General features: G+C 39.3%; 2 protein-coding genes across 3 annotated transcripts in view; one reads left to right on the plus strand and one right to left on the minus strand.

The window, feature by feature from the left end:
* LOC144087130 (glycerol kinase-like) lies at positions 1 to 20239 on the plus strand. 2 transcript variants are annotated; one of them, XM_077617459.1, is made up of 20 exons: positions 1 to 147; positions 5063 to 5136; positions 5401 to 5507; positions 5630 to 5707; positions 6583 to 6683; positions 6770 to 6907; positions 7420 to 7529; positions 10280 to 10346; positions 12934 to 12969; positions 13988 to 14055; positions 14350 to 14392; positions 14465 to 14545; positions 16378 to 16456; positions 16546 to 16642; positions 16764 to 16848; positions 17829 to 17949; positions 18677 to 18820; positions 18893 to 18979; positions 19076 to 19150; positions 19434 to 20239. In XM_077617459.1, exons 1-19 carry the CDS (start codon positions 94 to 96, stop codon positions 19147 to 19149), a joined length of 1644 nt encoding a protein of 547 aa, XP_077473585.1. In that variant the 5' UTR covers positions 1 to 93; the 3' UTR covers position 19150; positions 19434 to 20239. The 2 variants fall into 2 exon arrangements, with proteins under 2 accessions (XP_077473585.1, XP_077473586.1); XM_077617460.1 differs by having other exon boundaries at positions 6583 to 6662.
* Positions 20005 to 21915, minus strand: part of ddx18 (DEAD (Asp-Glu-Ala-Asp) box polypeptide 18) — a 14577-nt gene continuing 12666 nt past the window's right edge. Inside the window, exon 14 of the mRNA XM_077617458.1 lies at positions 20005 to 20959. Within this exon, the coding sequence (XP_077473584.1) occupies positions 20814 to 20959 (146 nt within the window). The 3' untranslated portion in view covers positions 20005 to 20813. The remainder of the gene's footprint in view (positions 20960 to 21915) is intronic.

Consider the following 21915-nt stretch of genomic DNA (forward strand, 5'->3'; position numbering starts at 1 on the left):
GACTCGTCGCCCCTGCCAGGAACGCACAGCAACTGTGAGGGCCAGAGTTCTCATGTTCCTTCCACATAGGCTCCAAGCAAAAAGAACACAGCAATGGATCCACTGGTGGGTGCGATTGACCAGGGAACGAGCTCCACCAGGTTTCTGGTAAGTGGCGTGGGTGTTTATTGTACTTTTTGCGTGACAACATTGTTCTTAGAAAAGTGGTTGGAACGTTGGACTCACAGTTCTAGGGTCCTGGGTTGAATCCTGTGTGGAGTTTGCACGTTCTCCCCCGGCCTACGTGGGTTTGTGTGGAGTTTGCATGTTCTCCCTGGGGCTGAGTGGGTTTTCTCCGGGTACTCCGGTTTCCTCCCACATTCCAAAAACATTCATTGTAGGCAGGTTGGACACTCTAAATTGCCCCTATGTATGAGTGTGAGTGGGAATGATTGTCCGTCTCCTCGTGCTCTTGAAGGTATCCCCCACCCCCTCTGGGCCGAAAGTCAGCTGGGATAGGCTCCAGCACCCCTGTGACCCTTTTGAGGATAATGAATGTTCAGAAAATGAATGAATGAATATCAGTTCCTGTTTTACAACTATATTGACAGTTGCTTTTGGGGTTAAACTGATACTATATCTATTCGTGTCTTGGTCTTTGTCCTCACTGTCACACAGTTTCATGAGGATTATTGATGTGTTGAAAAACACCCGGGCGGCCCGGTGGAGCGAGTGGTTAGCGCGTTGGCCTCACAGCTCTGAGGTGCTGGGTTCAAATCCAGGTCACATCCACCTGTGTGTAGTTTGCATGTTCTTCCCGGGCCTGCGTGGGTTTCCTCCCCTAAAACATTCATGGTAGGCTGATTGGAAACTCTAAATCTCCCCTGGGTATGGGTGTAAATGTGCATGGTTATACGTCTCCTTGTGCCCTGCGATTGGCAGGCCACCGATTCAGGGTGTCCCCCACCTCTGGCCCGGAGACGGCTGGGATTGGCTCCAGCACCCCCCATGACTCTAATGAGGATAAAGCGGTTCAGAAAAATGAGATGAGATGAAAAACACCCATTTTAAATATTCACTTTTTATGAGCTAAATACAGTTCATGTGCATTTGGTTACTTTTCGTCACAACACATTGTGCTGCTTTTGTTTTCACCTACCTTTACATCAGTCAGTCACTATAGCTGTATTGTAGCACCCTGTTTGAATGATTTTTGACAGTGTTTTCAGTCGGTGACAATTCTTTTCAGTTGTGCACTGAAGCTGATCATATCACTTGTCAAAAATTAACCCTCATCATCAACATAGAGTCGCGGCTTAAACCTTCATGGCCTCTGACCTGTGGATTTTATATAGTCTTCAGAATAGTAAACAATCATATATGTCAAGCTTCCAAAAAATCCCTTCAACCTTAACTCAAGAAGGCCTAGCAATGGTGAATGAATGAATACATATATACATACATATGCTGGAGCCTATCCCAGCTGACTTTGGGCCAGAGGCGGGGGACACCCTGAATCGGGGGCCAGCCGATCGCAGGTAATATTGCACCTCAACTTTTGGTTTGAAGGTAAATTTATAAAAATAAAGACGCCTGCCGAAATGTCTCATCTCATTTTCTGAACCGCTTTATCCTCATTAGGGTCATGGAGGGGTGCTGGAGCCAATCCCAGCTGTCCATGTTTTTGGAATGTGGGAGGAATACCGGAAACCGGAGTACCCGGAGGAAAACAGACCGGATAGAGCCTCTTGAGGACCGGATAGGGGCTCTTGAGGACCGGATAGGGGCTCTTGAGGACCGGATTTGGCCACCCCTGCATTAGACGGTGCTGCGCTAAAGGGAATGTAGACAAAACAGTCAGATAGGTCAGCCAAACTTTATTAATGGATTACAAATCAGCTTTCTGACAACTCTATTCACTCCCAACATGAATAAACAGCAGTTTTATTATTTGTGTCAAATTACAGAATTTGTAGTCATGAAGGAATAGCATCTTTTGGAAAAGCCGAGTAGTCACAATACAATACCAGAGTCTGCCTGATCATCGCGTGCTGCTGTGAAGAACGCGCTCCAACAGCTTATGGCGTCTGGGGTGTCTTTGTACACTTTGTATCATAATAGTGACAGTCCCCCTCTTTGCTCAGAATGCCAAATTAACAGAATTGTTCTGGATAGCGGAAAGAAGACAATATGTATTCTTCAAATATTATTTGAGGTGACCAATTTGTCCACATGTTTGCAGCAAACAGGAAAATATAATAGGATTTCTGTACATTTTGTCTATGTTGGGTAAAGAAACGAAAGTTACATATGCAACTACGGTTCTATGAATCCAGGATGAGTTTTGATGTTGATCCTCTAATAACCATATCCCAGGGGTGACCAAACATTTTCTGGATAGATTTTTTATTTTTTTTTCTAAACGAAGACATGATCGATTAACCAGTCGAAAACTATTCAGCAATTCTGCCTTAGACTAAATTTTATCATATGCAGTCGTATGAAAACGTTTGGGCACCCCTGATCATTTTTAAGATTTTCCTTTAAAAATCATTGGCAATTTCAGTTAAATATATCATGTAGCAGACAAACACCGTGATATTTGAGAAGTGAAATGAAGTTTATAATACTTACAGAAAGTGTGCAATAATTACTTCAACAAAAGTAGGCATGTGCAAAAATTTGGGCACCCCAACAGAAATATTAAATCAATATTGACGCTTACTATAGCTTCTAATTGAGAGTCTGAATTCTGGTTTGACCCTTCTTCTTTACAAAACAACTCCAGTTCAGTCAGGTTGGATGGTTTCCGAGCATGGGCAGCTCGCTTTAAATCACACCACAGTTTTTAAATAATATTCAGGTCTGGGGACTGAAATGGCCATTCCAGATATGTTACTTGTTCCTCTGCATGAATGCCTTAGTGTAATTTGAGAAGTCTTTAGGGTCGTTGTCCTTTTGAAGGCGCAGCTTCAAATTTGTCACTGACTCTTGAACTCTTCGTAAGTATCTGCTGATACTGACTGGAATCCATGCGACCTTCAACTTTAACAAGTTTGTGATTAAATCTTGCGATTGGCTTGCCACCAAATCAAGGCGTCCCTCGCCTGGTGCCCATAGTTTGCTGTGTTAGGCTCGAGCACCCGCGGCGACCCTTGTGAGGATGAGCAGCACAGAAAATGAATGAATGATTGATTGAATCTAAAATTGCTTATCTGACTTTATAATATCAACATGAGTAACCAATTCTTTCAACTTCCTGAGTTACATGTTAAAGTTCATCTGATGACACAAAACGCTGTTAAAGTTTAACTCGTCTGGTTATTTTGAGGCTCATTGCATGACCGAAGTAAGTCATTAGCAAATCAGAGTGATTTGTCATTTGCTAAAGGTGATTATTAACCTTGATTAAAGTGTGTTTTCACTAAACGCACACAATCACCTGGAAAGCGCACACAAGGAAAAACACGCACACATCCAAAACCTGACAAAATGGGTTAAGGGAATTTTCAAAAAAGATGCTGTTTGTGCACTGGAATTTAAAAGGCATTAAAAAAGAAAGTATTCCTTTTTTCATTCTTTGTTTAGAAGAGGATTTGATGTGGAGCACTGCCAAGGTTTAATCAATCGTGTTTGCTCTGTGTGCCTCATGTGTGTTCATAATTGTATAATGGATTGTATAATGACAATAAAAAATGTTATTGTCATTCAATTCAATTAAATAAGTACAGATAAAATACAGGACAGGAAGACTTCACGTAGATCTTGGAGTGGGTAGGCTCAGTGTTGTCCTGCATCTCATAATCGCTCATTTTGACTGTGTTATAGTCTTTTCGCTTTCATGCTCTAGCACTACTGTTCATATTGCATCAACGCCCCCGATTTTTGTAGTGTTTGGGTGGTGTAATTGCCTTTTACAGTGCCGCGAAAAAGTATTTGCCCCTTCCAGATTTCTGTGTTTTTTGCACATTTATCACACACACAGGTTTCAGACCATCAAATAAATTTTCATATGATGCAGAGACAACCAAGTAAAGAAGAAAACAGTTTCTAAATGATGATATTATTTACCAAGGCAGATTTTTTTTTGAAAAAGTAATTGCCCCGTTTTTAAATCACAAAATAACTGACTAATGACAATTGTAGGAAAGCTGAATTCAATTTCACAGGCCAGACCCACAGCTGAAGTTGAAGAAAATGTCCCATGACAAGGCGCCAAGAGGTTATGTCAATCTGGCAACAGGAATCAGAGGAAGTTGAATCAGATTGATGCGAAACAGTCCACTAATGATCAATTCCATGCCAGAGAGACAGCAAACGTTTCTAAAAGCTTGTGTTGGTTTGTTTAATTATTTCCAGACATCCCAAATTCTAAAAAATAATATTTCACTTGGATTTTGTTTATACTTTGTCATTTTCATTAACTTTGATAAATAGATAAATAGGGAAGAAACAGATAGTACATAAAGTACCTGTTGCTTTAAATCAAATTGCCGATTAAACAAATGGCACAAATATTTTCTAGTTAAGGGCTAGTCAATTCTTACATTTTGGATAGTAATATTTGACTAATCCTTTATTGTGTTTCATGTGTGTCATTCACATAATCAGCAGTACAGTAATCCCTCGATTATCGTGGTTAATATAGACCAGACATGGCCGCGATAAACGAAAAACCGCCAATTAGGGTCATCCCTATTTAAAAACAAAAAACTAAAAAAATTTTTTTTTGATTCAGTGCTGAGTCCTAGTAGCAAGCGAGGACAGGGGAGTGGCTTCCGCTTGTGACTTTCAGCATAGATTTTCACATTTTTATGAACAAAAAAAAAAAAAAAAAAAATTGCCCCAGAAAACAATCCACGATGTAATGAAGCCGCGATATTCGAGGGATTACTGCAGTGGTGGGCCATGAATTTCAAACTGACGCCTTCAGTGCTATGTCTGAATCAATCCAACCCATCACAATGCATTTTGGTTGTAGTCTCAACACTGTACAATTTTCCTAAAGTACACAAATGAATACGCAAATGACCCTCAGTTGTTTTGGCTTCCATCTTCTATTTTTTTTCTCTTTATTTCACAGGTGTTCAATGCCAAGACTGCTGAATTAATCGTTCACCACCAAGTAGAAATTGACCAAAGTTTTCCAAAGGAGGGGTGAGTATTAAAACATATATGTATGTATATATATATATATATATATATATATATATATATATATATATATATACATACACACAGAGTCACAGTATATAATTTTACATATTATTCACCCACTCCTTGGTGCTCTATCGATAATAGTACTATAATTTACACTTACTCGTAAACCGCTTTGTTTGTTACAGAAATAATACATTCTATCCTCGCCACCATTTTATACATTATAAAGTTCGGTTCTGATAACTATATATTATTTTTCAGCTGGGTGGAAGAGGACCCTAGGGAAATAATACAATCAGTCTATGAATGTATCGAGAAAACATGTCAAAAACTTGGTCAGCTCAACATTGATGTTGGTCACATTAAAGGTAAGTGGAAATTCCTCTCGTCCATTTTCCTTGTCGAGGATGAATTCAATGGCCACAATCCTTGATAAGGAGCAGAAGTGGGGCTAGTTTGTTTAATGACATTATTAATGCCGTTTTATCAGCGATAGGTGTGACCAATCAGAGAGAGACAACTCTGGTTTGGGACAAAGATACTGGAGAACCCCTCTACAATGCTATTGGTAGGTTTGCACTATATCTCTGCTATTGTCAATACAAAATGGGTTTCCCGAAATACATGACACAAACCACCTCATGTTTAGTATTGTAATTACAATGTAAAAAAACAAACTTGAGATCTTCAGTCAAGATAAACAAAGTACAGTAATCCCTCGAATATCGCGGCTTCAACTTTCACGGTTTCACTACATCGGGGATTTGGGGGGGGGGGGGTTCATAAAAATATAAAAATCCACGCGGACGCCACTCCCCTGTCCTCCGCTTGCTACTTTCGGGTTTCCCGAAATACATGACACAAACCACCTCATGTGTTTAGTACTGTAATTACACTGTAAAAAACAAACTTGAGATTTTCAGTCAAGATGAACAAAGTACGGTAATCCCTCAAATATCGCGGCTTCAACTTTCGCGGTTTCACTACATCGTGGATTTTTTGGGGGGGGAGTTCATAAAAATATGAAAATCCACGCGGACGCCACTCCCCTATCCTCCGCTTGCTACTTGAACTCAGCACTGAAGGAAAAAAAAACTTTTTTTTTAAAAATGGGGTGACCCTACTTCGTTTTTTTTGTTTATCGCTGCCATGTCTGGTCTACATTAACGGCGAAAATCGAGGGATTAATGTACGTACTCCTTTCAGCAAAACCTACACTAGATAGCCTACTTCACAACTCTTTACAGCGATTGCATTTTTGAACCTTTCAGTCAGTCTTTCAGTAACTTTTTGAATTTTCATCACTTATAAAGTTGTCTTTCCATCTTTCTGCCTATCTGTCAGTTTGTCTTTACATTTAATCTATTGACAACATTTTTGAAATTTTACAAGGCATCAGATACTTTGAGGCTCTGTATAATAATTGTTTCTCTTCACTTCTAGTTTGGTTAGACCTACGCACACAATCTACAGTGGAGAATCTCATCAACAAAGCACCAGGGAAAAGCAAAAATCACTTCAGGGTAAAAGCAAGACCCTTGAGAGTACTTTTTTCCCCACATTTAATTTCATCTTTCATTTTTGGGGAATTTCTTTAACATTTCTCAGCATTGCTTCTATCTTCCTGTAGCACAAGACTGGGCTTCCCATCAGCACTTACTTCAGCGCAGTAAAGCTACGGTGGCTGCTGGACAACGTGGACACTGTGAAACGGGCTGTGCTGAGTGGACGTGCAATGTTTGGCACAGTGGACTCCTGGATCATCTGGGTATGGACCACAGCAACACACACAGAATCAAACAAAGCAATAAAGTGCGCCCAAAAATGCAAACTCATGTTGGAAATTGCATTTTGGCAAATTAAGGTCAAGATGGTTATTTTGGAGGGCGGCCCGGTGGAGCGAGTGGTTAGCGCGAGTGGTTAGCGCGTCGGCCTCACAGCTCTGGGGTCCTGGGTTCAAATCCAGGTCACGGCCACCTGTGTGGAGTTTGCATATTCTCCTCGGGCCTGCGTGGGTTTCCTCCGGGTACTCTGGTTTCCTCCCGCATTCCAAAAACTTACATGGTAGGCTGATTGGACACTCTAAATTGCCCCTAGGTATGGGTGTGCGTGTGCATGGTTGTCCATCCCCTCGTGCCCTGCGATCGGCTGGCCACCGATTCAGGGTGTCCCCCGCCTTTGGCCCGGAGTCAGCTAGGATAGGCTCCAGTACCCCCCGTGACCCTAATGAGGATGAGGCAGTTCAGAAAATGAGATGAGACGGTAATTTTGGTTCCTCAGTGCCTCACAGGTGGCAAGAGTGGAGGAATCCACTGCACGGATGTTTCAAATGCCAGTCGCACCATGCTCTTCAATATTCACACTATGGCATGGGATCAGGAGTTGTGCAGGTAACTATGACACAAAACCACACAGACACACACGTACAGTAATCCTCGATTATCACGGTTAATGTAGACCAGACATGACCGCGATAAACAAAAAGACGCAAAGTAGGTTCACCCCTATTAAAAAAAAACTATAGTGTTGAGTTCTAGTAGCAAGTGGAGGACGGGGGAGTGGCTTCCGCTTGCGAGTTTCAGCGTGGATTTTTACATTTTTATGAACTTGCAAAAAAAATGTAATTAACAAATAAAAATTTCACCCAGAAAAAAAAAACGCGATGTAGTGAAACCGCGATAGTTGAAGCCGCGATATTCGAGGGATTATTGTATACAAAAAATGCATTTGGAAGGCTGACCTGTTTCTGCCAGCAAATATGTGCATGATAACAAATATCGACTCATGTAACTTAAAATATGCTGATTTTTTTTATTTAGTGGTAAATGCCAGATGCAGGATATGGATAGGTTGTTGATATTTACTAACAATGTACCCATTCGAGCAAAATTTTAAGCATCGTCTGCAATTGAAATAAGGGACAGCAGAATCTTTCTGTGTGAATGTTCTTGAATTGGATAACTTTAAACATCCCGTATACGGTAAATTTCATTGTGACAGTAGCAAGAGGGTGAGAATGCAGATACAGGAAAGGCATTTTAGACATAAATAGATAGAAAGAAACCAAGCCACGCGATGGGTGGGGCCGGGTCGCAAAGGCCGCAGAACAACAAAGCAAAAAGCACAAAGTACAAAGCAAAGCAAATGAATTATGTTTATTTACTCTGCGTTCCAAATTATTATGCTAATTAATTCTATTTTCTTTCTATATGTTAATGAAAATGACAGCTAGCTTAATTTTTTTAGTGATTAACCGTTAAGTACAAATTGAATGTTATTGAATAAACGTCCCAATGATTGTTTTTTTATATTCATATTATGCAGAACAGTTTCACAAAAAATGTAGATTTAAAGACCTAAAAATTGTCATTTGTTGCATTTATTGAAATCAAAAGCTATTTTAATCAGAAACATCTAACAGGTCAAGTTACATTTTAACATTTTTTGATAGCAGCGTCACAATTCTTGCATTCATTGAACTTGTTCGTTGATGATATTTGTGCATTCCGCGGTGAAACTTTAAATCTCAATAATACTTGTCTAATGACAATAAAAGCATTCATTTCAATTCAATTCACTTTTTAGAGAGTTTCTGCTTGAATTTCTTGTGTTGTGGCAATCTGTTTGCTGCAAATAACTAAAAATAAACTCTCGTGAGGTGAAGAGGTCCGAGGTGTAGCGGCTGGTCTTTCCGCCCAGGTTTCCGTGCTGCACATTGCAGCAGCCATTCTTCTCCCCGAAGCGCTGCCACTTTCCTTGGCCACCGGTGTTGTTCACCGCCCGATGCTCGCATCTTCCGAGATGCGAAACTGCAATTTCTTGTGTGTACGAAGACTCTAAGGAATAAAAAAAATGAACCAGCGTTATGATGGATATACAGCCATGAAGCTGGCATGATGAAAGGACATCAAGACACTGCATGAGGCCACTGGAAAGAGACTGATGATGTCGCTTGATAGATCTGTAATACAACTTCAGGAACAAGTTAAGAAAGAGTGAGATCAATTTAATAGGATATAGGTTTATTACCAGACCGCAGGATGGGGAGAGAGCTCAAACAGCTGTGAACACACTCACAGTCTGTTGTCCTTGCAACTCTCTCTCCGAATGAACAGTGGGTCAGTCTTTATATAGGAAAACAGGGTAATGTTTCTATGACAGCAATGTAGGACAGAGTTTATGCAAACAAAACTTTGGGCTAATATGGTTAGACATTTGCAGGTTTTAAGTTTGTGCAGACAAATGTTTTTATAGCTCACACAAACTGCTGCAGCCTATCTTACATTGCGCGATGCGAACAAACAATTGCAAACCAAGTGTGGCCAGCCTATCTTACATTGCGCGATGCGAACAAACAATTGCAAACTAAGTGTGGCCAGCCTATCTTACATTGCGCGATGCGAACAAACAATTGCAAAGCCAGCTAGCCAGTCTATCTTACATTCCACAATCTTAACAAACAATGGTAAAGCCAGTTTGGCTACATGGTGCGACATGAACACACAATTATTAAGCCAGTTGGCCAGTCTATCCCACATCGCTGCCATTGTCTTTGGCAATCATCTTGGCAGGGTCAAGACAATAACAACAACAAAGTTTGTACAAGAATAATGCCTCTCGAATCTGACAGAGGACTTGGACTAAAATTCCAATAACCAGTTTTTTTAATGAAGCGAAAAGGAACTATTTTCACTGTGAGTACAGTACTTAAAGTATTTACGTTTTTTAATTTATATATTATATTTAGATATTAATACATTATATAGTCTTCATAAGCCTGTAACTGTGATATTTATTAAAAATACACTTGATAATTGTACTTGTATACTTATATTTTTGTATTGGCACGAAAACATGTAGAATGGTATGTAGTGATAATAGGAGTGATCCTATTTCGTGGTTTTTCGATTATCGCTGGTCAAGTCTGGTCTGCATTTTCTGCATTAAACGAAGGATCAGTGTACTGTATTGCTTAAAGGTCAAAACGGCATTTTCAGTGACTACTTAGATCTTCCGAATTTATCGGGACTTTTTCTATACAAAGATTTAGTAAAATAGGAGAAATTCACCGGAAATGGAATTTTTTGAAATTTGTAACATAGTGTCTAAAAATATATATTTCTTGTTTTTCTGCTTTTAGTTATTTTGATATTCCAATGGAACTTCTCCCCACAGTCAAGAGCTCCTCCGAAATCTACGGCTTCATGGTAAGTTGTGTTATTCACATGATTGCACACTAAAAGATTAATAGAGCATTCATTAATGCATCTTGTTTTAGTATTCAAAAGGGTAACCGGAAATAAAATAAAATACATGCTGCATTTTTCGACTAGAAGTCGCACGAGCCATAAAATGCTAAATGAAAGGGGAAAACACACCACCATATATATATATGTATATATTTATGTGTGTGTATATATATATATATGTATATATATGTATATATGTATATATATATATATATATATATATATATATATATATATATATATATATATATATATATATATATATATATATATATATACCGTATTTTCACGACTATAAGGCGCACTTAAAAGTCTTAAATTTTCTCCAGAATAGACGGGGCGCCTTATAATCCAGTGCGCTTTATATATGGACCAATACTAAAATTATCGCGATAAAATAAATCAGTCGATAGGCTACACCATCCTCTACAGGTCTCGCAACTACGGTAAGCAGCCTGCGACTTCATTTTCCCCCGTGCGCGATTCATGCGGGGATATGTAGTTCTTTTGTCAATACACCCAGTATGACGACGAGCACACTAATTTGGTGCTCGCCGTCATTCCGGCTGGATTAACAAAAGAACTCCAGCCGCTAGATTGGCGTAAACAGCATTCAAAGTTTCTGATTGGGCTAAGTTACTGATTTGGCTAAGTTACTGATTTGTAATCTATTAATAAAGTTTGGCTGACCTATCTGACTGTTTTGTTGACATTCCCTTTAGCGCAGCACCATCTAGTGGTAATGCGGAGCGGTGCACATTTGAAAGCGGTGCGTCCTGTGTGTTTGTCAAATACAGAAATAGCACTCATTACTAACACTGCGCCTTTAAATGCGATGTGCCATATAGTCGTGAAAATACGGTATATATATACATACATACACACACACATACATGTGTGTGTAGCAAGCGGAGGACATGGGCGTGGCTTCCGCTTGCAAGTTTCAGTGTGGATTTTCAGAATTTTATCAATTTCCCAAAAAATGTATTAAAAGCAAACAAACAAATTCGTCATACAAAATGCTCGTCTTACGGGGGAAATTTCGATCGAATAATTCGCCCGTGATGCGGTCAAAATTTCGTGATACGACCAAGCCAGGTGGCCATGGCATTTTTTTTTTTGCATATCTTTCGTGTATAACAATATTTACGAGCACCGGATGAGTTATTCAGACCAGGAAACGCACAACGCGCATGCGCGGGGAAAATAGGGCTTTCTGGGTAATGAAGTATACTCGTGCACACAACGCCGACAGGCAATGGCACTCAGAATAAAACTACCCACAATCAATATGTGGGTAAGCTCAGCTGCTGCATTTCCTGTTATTTTTATCTAATACGAGGAGTATTATATTACTTCTCGTTTGCTGCTCATAAGAACATCAGGGGCACTGGCTCGCAACAGCATCCCCGGTAGCAACTCTATCATAGGCGCCGTTCGAGGGGATGCGAACACAGATGCTACAAGCTAAAAGGAGCCGCTAGCCAGCGCCCCCGAAGCTCCCATGAGCAGCGGCGCGATCGCTGATAAAAGACTGCTGCTCGTTGGCAATTGGTCGTGCGTTATCCGATTGTGAGGACATTTGTGTGCATCATTTTTGGAATATTTTGAAGGGAATAGTACGACAGCAAACAGCCCATCGATAGCGAACGTGAGGGTGGAGTGTTTGCTCCGTTTACGAGTGCGTTGTGTGGAAAAAAAACCTGAAGCCCCCCGCCCCTTTTGTGCCCCTCTCCCCTCGGCAAAATCCGCCCAATTTTAGTTAGATTAAACACTTTATTTCTATTAAACCACTCGTTATTTATTACTTTGTCAATATATGGCGAATTATAAGAAATAGAAAAAAAATTCAATCCAATACCCTGTTTTTGGTGTTTTTTTCAGAGAGTTGGAACGAATTAATTTGTTTCCCATTCATTTCAATGGGAAACTTCCGCTCGAGTTACGAGAATCTTGTCATACGAGCTCAGTCCCGGAACGGATTAAGCTCGTATCTCGAGGTACCACTGTATTATGAAATACTACAGCAAGTGACTTTAAAATGATAGCAGACTCTATTTTTGGACGAAAACCCATTAATAAAACCTGTCCAAAAAGGCTTAATAATACATGCAGAATAAACAGTCTCCAAATTAATGTCCTAGTTAATGTCATTAGAAGAATGAGCTACAGATTTATTTAGGCTGCTAGCATAGGCTTTCTATTCTGTTGTTGCTGTGTGACCGTTCTGTCATTCTGTCATCGTGTAGGCATGATTATCTATCATGGTTGTGACCTTTGACCCAGAATTACAAAAGAAATTATTTTAAAAAAGCATTCCCTGATATATTATGTATGGAATCATTATAAGACAAGGAGATTTGAGTGCCAAATTCCTTTTCCTTAACATGTTCACTCAATTTTGGGTTTTTTTAAACACACACAACAAAAATAATTGATGTCTATCATTGAATCTATCTAAAGAAAATGTACTTCTTTTTTTTTTACACGTGTAGTATAAATAGCCTGCAATCTGTTAACATGTCTGTTCATGTTCTTTCACCAGAAATTAACCAGCCTTGAAGGAATTCCAATCTCTGGGGTAACACCTTTTAAATGTTATGTATTTAGTAATTCTGACACTTTGTATTTATTATATATACCTGGTGACATGTATTTTTTGATCATTTGAGTAGTTTCAGTACATCAAACTTTTTACTCATACATTTTCATTGAGCTTCTTTCCGCTTTTCTTTATTATTTGTATCCATTTATTATTGCATTGGTGAACTACTGTAGTATTTGTTTTGGCAGAGAAATTTCTCCCTTGGGCACTGTCACAAAACGGTAGTTTCACCAAACCAACTTTGTGACGTACGAGTCCTTTCCATCAATCAAATGAAACTAGGTAGTCAGTCACATGTTGCCTTTTCAACGTGATTAATTTACATGAAGCATGGCAGAATCTGTGACCTTGAATAAGCACCATAAAGAACAAAAGAGGCAACTGTTGCATACGCATTTCAGCATCAGAACTCTGGTTAATTTAAACAAATGCATGAGTGGTATTTTTTTTTTTACACCAGGCACATTTAAGAATGCCGTTTACCACTCCAAATGTTACTGTGAAACCTGTGTAAAAGAACATAAACACTTTCTCGCATTTAAGCCGCATTTGTAACTAAAAAAATGATGACTGAATGAGGGGTGCGTCTTATATGCGCACAAGACTTACAGCGTTGCTATACTCTTTTTCACCAGATGTCGGCAAATTTACTATTTGTTGGTTATTTTCTGTTTTGCAGTAAGAAAACAACCATTACTGGATAAATTCCTAACTTCCTTATAATATTGACCATAATAACGTGCTTTTGATTAATACAGTATCTCAGAAATACCACGTGCGATGATTTTTCTTAAGATTTTTCCTTCAAATTAACACATTTATATTCTGTATTAAAACCATAAATATGGAGGTAAAAATTGTGAATCAGGGGCGGCTTATACGCGAGAAATTGTAAAATTCAACGATTTCAAGGCAATTTTAAGGGTGCGGCTTATACGCGAGAAAATCCTGTATGTTGACCCGACATGCTAATGGTAACACTTTTTTTTATCAGTGCCTCGGTGACCAGTCAGCAGCCCTTGTTGGTCAGATGTGCTTTGAGGACGGCCAGACTAAAAACACGTACATAATTCACCAAATGTCTTCAACATCTCGCTATTTCATTGTTCAGTTTCATTGGATGTGTTTGTGTATATATATATATATATATATGTGTGTATGTGTGTGTGTGTGTATGTGTGTGTGTATGTGTGTGTGTATGTGTGTGTGCGTGTGTGCGCGTGTGTGCGTGTGTGCGTGTGTACGTGTGTGTATGTACATGTACATGTATATGTATATATATATATATATATATATATATATATATATATATATATATATATACACATACATATACACACTTTTCTTCTTTATAAGCTATGGGACGGGTTGCTTCATGCTCCAAAACACAGGAAACAAGGTAAGAGACAACTGAATTTTTAATCTCCATTCCTCTGTGTTTGTGTATTTGACATTTTAACAAATTCACCAGCCCGTGATGTCAGAACACGGCCTCCTGACCACAGTTGCCTACAAACTAGGAACGGATAAGCCAACTTGCTATGCACTTGAGGTTTGTGAATGCTTTGAAAAAATGCAGTGAGTAGAAAAAGGAACTGGGTTCTCGCTTGCTACTTGCTTTGATTTAGAAGATATTTCGCAATGAACTCTTTCTTAGCTAACCCGAAACCAATTTCAAAAGATCAATAAAGGGTCCGCATACGCCCCCCCAGTAAACAAAATTAAAGGACATCTGAAACCCACATCTTTTGATGCTCGCGATGATACAATGTTTGTCTCAGTTTTTTCTATCCAAGGCCTTTGATCGATTTAACTCAATTATATTCAATTCACCAAAATTATTAAGCAATATGGAGGAGGGATAGGTGCAAAAATATACGTTTGAAGTTTCCAAGATCAAAGTATCACTGAAGAGCAGCTGTCACAGCTCGTTTATGTCAGTCCAGGCACCCTCAAGAAGTTGTCTTCGGCAGAGATCCAGATGCACTCATTAAAAAAAATCAGATATATCATCTGAACATGTCATGACCCCAATGATTTAAGAATCGTTTTACTTTTTTGAGACTGAAATATTGACATTCTTAACAATCTAATATCGCACACCCCTACTCCAAAGTTTTTCACAATTGCTGAAAAACGTTGCCGCTTCATGGTGTAGTGGTTCACTCGCCTGACTTTGTTGCGGGCAGGCGCGGCCTCAATTCCCGCTGGTGGCGGTATGATTGGGGGTGCAGATGGTCGTTTGTCTCACTGTGTGCCCTACAATTGACTGGCGACCAGTCTAGGGTGTAGTCTGCCTTTCGCCCGGAGACAGCTGGGTTAGGCTCCAGCTACCCCCAGGTGTATGGGCGGTATGGAAGATGAATCATGAAAAACTTCCAAATTTAAGGATTTTTTTTAAACAAACGGGATATCTAAAAGACACTTAAAACTGGCTTTTTTTCGGTTGGGTTATTTTTGACTGATATGTTTGATGGTCATAAAGATTCAAGAAGCAAAACTTTGCAACAAAAATTGAGTTGAGGAAAATACACTATGAATACAGTGGTACCTCGACATACGAACAATTTGAGATACAAGTAAAATTTTGGGCAAATATTTATCTTGAGATACAAGACAAATTTTAGATATACGAGCATACAGCGGACGCGAGAGGCTGCTCATAAGAACATCATGGGCACTGTCTCTCTCCCCACAACTCCCTCGTGTAATGTCTCTACGAGCACTGAGCGGAGTGTAGCATTTTTTCAGTGTTCAGAGTATATACTACTTCTCGTTGGCAAGTGGTCGTGTGTTATCCTATTGTGAAGACATTTGTGTGCATCATTTTCGGAATATTTTGGAGGGAATACAAAAGCAAACAACCTTTGATAGGTGGCATCTGAAAGTCAGGGTGGAGGCGGGGCAAATAGAGCCAACCCGGAGAAGAAAGGTATCAAAATTTAAAACAAAATTAGTATTAAGTTTAGTGTAAGGTTAGATTAAACTTATTTTTGTGTGTCTGCATCGTAATCCAAGTTCATTTAAATTTGTTTATGTTATGTTACGAGCGCGTTGCCATGCAAAAACACATTTTAGTACTATTAAACCACTAGTTATTTGTTACTTTGTTAATAGATGGCGAATTAGAACAAAATGTTTTTTCCAATCCAATATCCTGTTTTTGGTGTTTTTTCAGAGGGGTGGAACGAATTAATTTGTTTTTAGTTCATTTCTATGGGAAACGTTCATTTGAGTTACGAGCATTTGAGTTACGAGTAAATCGACATACGAGCTCAGTCCCGGAACGAATTAAGCTCGTATCTCGAGGTACCACTGTGTTCTGATGTACTTTCTTTTGAAACAGAGGACTACTCATTTGACTGGTTTATCTTTTCCTGGCAGGGCTCAGTGGCCATTGCTGGGGCTGTAGTTCGTTGGCTCAAAGATAATATGGGCATAGTGAAATCATTTGCAGAGATTGGTGGGTTGCCTCATTGTCACCAACTCTTTCTTTGTATCTAAGAAAAACATGCCCTAACAGTCATGTCTTTTCCTTTACCTTAATTCTAGAGCAATTAGCTGCGTCTGCAGGGACATCTCATGGCTGTTACTTTGTGCCTGCTTTTTCTGGGCTTTATGCTCCATATTGGGAGCCAAGTGCACGAGGGTGAGCAGAGCTTACTATCATTTGACCCTGAATTTTGAGTAGAAAAAGCTTTCTTTTTCAAAACAGACAAATTTGTCTGTCAGTTGTAATTTGGTGCTAATCCTTGTTCTTTATTTTTCAGGATCATCTGTGGCCTAACACAATTCACCAACAAGAGCCATTTGGCTTTTGCTTCTCTCGAGGCTGTTTGTTTTCAAACAAGGGAGGTGAGAAGATGCCATTATAGTACTGTTGGCAAGGACCAGAGTAAAAGATATTTGACCATACATTATGCTTCCTGTTTGAACACTATATTGTTCCTATGTAATGGATTATGCTTGTCATACTTATCCAAAGAAAGTGTACAATTTCATCAAACACTGTGCAGACCGGATTTAGCACCTTAAAACTAAAGTATTTATATTATTTTTTTAACATGCTCAAACAGGAAGATTATATTGAGTTCCCAAGGACGAGACGTGTAAGTTACGTTGAGGTGTTTACGTTTTAGGAAGCAGTTGAGTCTAGCTTAGAATAGAATAGAAATATGTAATGTTTTCACTTATTACATTTATTTTGACGATGAAATTTTAGACACACCCACATTTTTGGAAGGCCAGAAACCATTGTGGCCATCAAATAATTGAGACACGTTGAAAAATTATAGTAAATCTTTTAAAATAAGCCTTTGTATGATGTTCAGGTCCTGACCCCATTGTCATTAATGGTAAAAATGGATTCGACAGACCCCAAAATGTCACTGTTCTTTCACTCTAAAGCATATAAACTCTGCAACTATGAATTAATTAGGCTAAACCATGATCAAATTATCACAAAAATACTTTACATTGATTTCATGACCTCAAAATTAAATCTCCATTTCAGTTTCAGACTACAAAGAGACAACAATCCACACTCACACTCCTACCTAGGGGCATTTTAGTGCGCAGCCTACATGATTTGGGGATGTGGGAGTTAACCAGAGTACCCAGAGAAATCCCTCACCTAATTTTCAAATTCCACACAGGAAGGTCCAAGCTTGGGATTGAACCCTTATCCTCAGCACGAAGAGGCTGATGTGCTAACCACTCATCCACCTAGATAGCTTTCCAAGAAGATATTCAAATATGCATGCAAAAATGTCACTGATATAAAGATTCAGGCGATTTCTACACTTGCCTGTAACAAAGAGTGCCTCTCTTTTCAGATTCTTGATGCCATGAACAAGGACAGTGGTGTCCCTCTGGTACAGCTGAAGGTGGATGGAGGCATGACAGCCAACCGATTACTGATGCAGCTTCAGGCCGACATCCTTGGTGTAGCTGTCGGTATGAGGGAGAGCGTCCAGCACAGTAGACCTAAAATAGTATTATTAATATTAAAAGGCTGCATAGGTTAGCATTTGCACCTCACAGTTCTGACATTTTCCTGAGGTGAATTTCATTGTACTCACAGTCAATGTCTGCGCACAGCAAATCATATGGAGCGCACAAAATTAAATCCCTTTTTTTTTTTGCTGAGACGGACGCGCGAACCACTCATCTGCCAGGCCGCCCATTCATAGATATTAATCCGAATCGATTGCCACGCTGAGGTCGCAGAAGTCAAATCATGTGTCAGAACTTGCAACTCGGATGATTCACAATGCATTCGTGTTACCAAATTCTTCCGGCTTACAGTGCAGTTGAATCAAGATGGCGGAAGCCGTGGTGATGGTGTGAATTTCGAGGGATTTTAATTGAAAATTTGGTACTTTTACATTAACATTTTGGGGGATTTCTGGAGTTTAGGGAGGTCGTCCGGAGTATCGGAGTTTGCGTTGCATTTTCGGAGAAACTCCTGAAATTCCGGAGTAGTTGCAGCCCTGTATATCGTATTAAACCAATCGGTGGCCCTTGAATCCAATAGAAATCTCATCACGGAATATTGGCATATGATGTTAGTGGCAATGAATCGTCATTAATTTGATTTAAACTATAGTGATCTCAAATAGCACTGAAATAAATGGTTGTGTGAGTTAAGGTACTTCTTTTTTTTCTTCTGGTTGTCATCCAGTGAAACCCTCCATGGTGGAGACAACAGCTCTAGGTGCAGCTATGGCAGCTGGGGCTGCAGAGGGAGTGAACGTATGGAACCTGAAGCCGAGTTATCTTCCTCAGATCATCTCAGAAAAGTACGAGCCTCAGATAAACTTTGATGGTAAGAAAGCCAATGCTAGCACAAAAAGACATGAACAATTCCACAGCTCAACAGACATGTAAAAACTCTCAGAGAGTGAATTCCGTTTTGCTCGATGGAAGAAGGCTGTCCAAAGATCAATGAACTGGGAGACCTCAGAAACAGACGACTGTCACAAGGGTAAAGCATTTTTTTATAACCTGAAAATAAATCAGCTTTTAAGTGGGGCTCTTTGATTACTAGTATGTCATCTTGAATGCACCCTCTTCCTGATAGGTATAGAGAAAAAAGTTTATGGTATCTCCTGGGGGGTCTCACGTCCACCTCACCCAACCACAGTCGATCCCTAAGGTCGGCACTGGGCTGCTGCTTTTCTTCCTATCCTATGTGCATTCAAGTTTGGGTGTCTGCATGTCAAGGCTTTTACACAAAATGTAAAAAACAACAAAATTGCTTTGATGCTAACTTCTGCGATGATTGTGAAACATTAAAAGCGCTTAAGATGTTGCACACCCTTCAGATTTGCTAATGTTTCTAGTGTATGGCATTGTGGTTTAACACTGCATGGCAACATTTTAAAGTCTTGCTTTAAAAAATGGTTCTACATTGACTCATTTTTTTCCCTTTTCCCAAGATAATCTGTGAACTTAGTGTGGCACAAGACCTACACAGGAATGACTTCAGGTGCTACATGTAGCCATCGGGGTACAAGTGTCCAAACCAGTCCATAAGGGCCACTGAAAGTGCAAGTTTTTGTTCCAACTGAGCCAGTAGTTTCACGGCACAGGGGTCTCCAAACGGGTCCACAAGGGCCACTGGGTGTCCTGGTTTTTGTTCCAACCAATCCATGGGCTGCAATCAATTGATTACAATTACTTGTAAAACACTACATTGGTGAAAAAGTGTCAACTCATTTGGTTGGAATGAAATTCCACACTGACGGTGGCCCTTTGAATAGCTTGAAGACCCCTGGTTTAGCCAATGATGTTTCTGCTGAAGCAACAGCACCCAATTGCAGTCAACTGTATACAGTTGGAAGACACCAGATCGGTTAAGAAAAACATGAACCCACTGCAGGCCTTTGTGGTAGAGTTTGCACAATCCTAAATGACAGTATACTTCAGGGCTGTGATTGTCATCACACGTGCTACTTACAAGACTAGAAGCTGTGGCACAGTTAGAACAGTTATTAGTGAAGAGAAGACTAATTTTAGAAATTTTATTTGCCAAAGCTAAGGGGGAGGGACACTTGATCTGTGATCAGAACTACTCCAAAATGTGTGCGCTGATATTGTAATTACTGAAATGTAAAATGCATGTGAAGTTGAATTCATGGCAAATTATTCCTTAAGCAAGAATGAATGGGAAAATAAATGCAATAGATTATGTATACAGGGTTAAAAGGGACGACATGCAGTTATTAAAATAAGTTTGCAATAAGTGAGTGCAGGGGTCATTTCTTATCTGTATAGTATACAGCACTGAGGACCTTTACAAAAGTATTACAGCATATTTAAATTTTGTATAGTATAGTGTGGAATATGCCAGAATTTGTGTCTCATGTTAGAAACCCTGTTCCATAAAATTTCATTTGGTGAACTTTTCAGTTTATCTGAAAAATTATAGACAGGTTACTAATTAGCTTTAATCATCCGCTGGAATTTCTCCATTGCTATGGTGTAAGCTTGATTATTTTTCTAATAAAACAGTGCCTTTTCTGTGATGGATGTCAGAAGCACAATAAATAGTCATTTTCAACAATAAACTTCATTTGAGATTCATTATTTCAGCCCAATGTACACCACTTTTTGTGGGCAAAAGTTTGGTCACAGAATCATAAGTCTACAGCTATATAAAAAAAATCCAAGAAAGTTTATAGCCACATTATACAATTCATACAGATGAAAGAAAAGAGATGAACCTATATACTAGCTTCAGCCCATATGACGCAAGAGAGCATAATATATTTATACTATATATTCTGACAATCAGTGCAGGAATTCTGATCATTCGATTAATGAGAGAACTGCCTGTTGTCATTGCGTCCTTTGTTGACGTGCTTAAAGATTTTGGACTTGTGCACGCTCTTGGATTGCTGGTAACCAAAACCACCGCCGCCGCCTCGCTTTTGCAACCTTGAACCTTTACCGCCGTGGACGTCTGAAGAGAAAAGTCGGGTTAAGGAAAGCAGTGTTTAAACAATTTGTTCTTTCTTCACCCCCAAGCTGTGCAACATAAGCATGTTGAAATTATCCTTGCACACCTTTTCTGTTTTTAATACTTAAATAAACCCAGTAAGACAACTGAGAATACTTCCCCAATTACATTACCAACCTGTTGCAAATGTCAGATTCAGTCTTCCAAGCACAAGGACACAAACAACCACAGCCAGCCACGCTGTTTCAAGATTAGAACAGATTTCTAAACTATTACAAGAGCTGCCAACCTATGTCTACCCCATTTCAAGAGTACCCTTGTACCATTGCCAGAGTTTTATGTTTTCATCAGGGGTGAATGTGATTCGCGCAAAATCGATATAAAATGTATTTTAAAAAACAGGACAATTTAAATCAAACTGTTACTATCATGTTTTACATCAATTGAAATTGTGTTTTGTTAACTATTGAAAAAGTACAGCATAATGAAAATAAATATAAAAAGTGAACAAAATATAATTTGTTGATCATTCATTGGCAAATTCAAATTTCCACAACATTAACATAAGTTTTTCCAGCTGGTCCCTAACCCACACTTGCATGTTGTGCCAAGTGCAAATGTCGGTCCTTTAGGAGATGACTTCAACATGGGATATTTCTTCGTATACGAACCAATAAACTTCCACGAGTGTCTGGGTTTCTTCTTAGAAGTTTCACCCAAATTGCCATCTATTTTGCGTTTAACCCGAGCAGGAATAGTGATAAAATTTACCAGTGCTATGTATTCCTACTTCCATTAGGACAACCCCGGAAATGATAGGATTTGTTTCAAGACAAAAGACTGGTGGTTTAGTGAGCCTTAATAATACTTACTTCCGTTATAAAAAAAATAAAATAAATGTTAAAAAAGTGATAGAGGCTACCTATGCAATTGATTTCGAATCGATTGCCACAGTGAAG

This window comes from Stigmatopora argus, chromosome 13 (assembly GCF_051989625.1).
Source record: "Stigmatopora argus isolate UIUO_Sarg chromosome 13, RoL_Sarg_1.0, whole genome shotgun sequence".
Lineage (NCBI taxonomy): Eukaryota > Metazoa > Chordata > Actinopteri > Syngnathiformes > Syngnathidae > Stigmatopora > Stigmatopora argus.

Coding starts and splice junctions, on each gene's coding strand:
- LOC144087130 (XM_077617459.1), top strand. CDS start 94: ATGGATCCACTGGTGGGTGCGATTGACCAGGGAACGAGCTCCACCAGG. Junction 5,137..5,400: donor CAAAGTTTTCCAAAGGAGGG/GTGAGTATTAAA, acceptor ATTATTTTTCAG/CTGGGTGGAAGAGGACCCTA. Junction 6,684..6,769: donor TAAAAGCAAGACCCTTGAGA/GTACTTTTTTCC, acceptor ATCTTCCTGTAG/CACAAGACTGGGCTTCCCAT.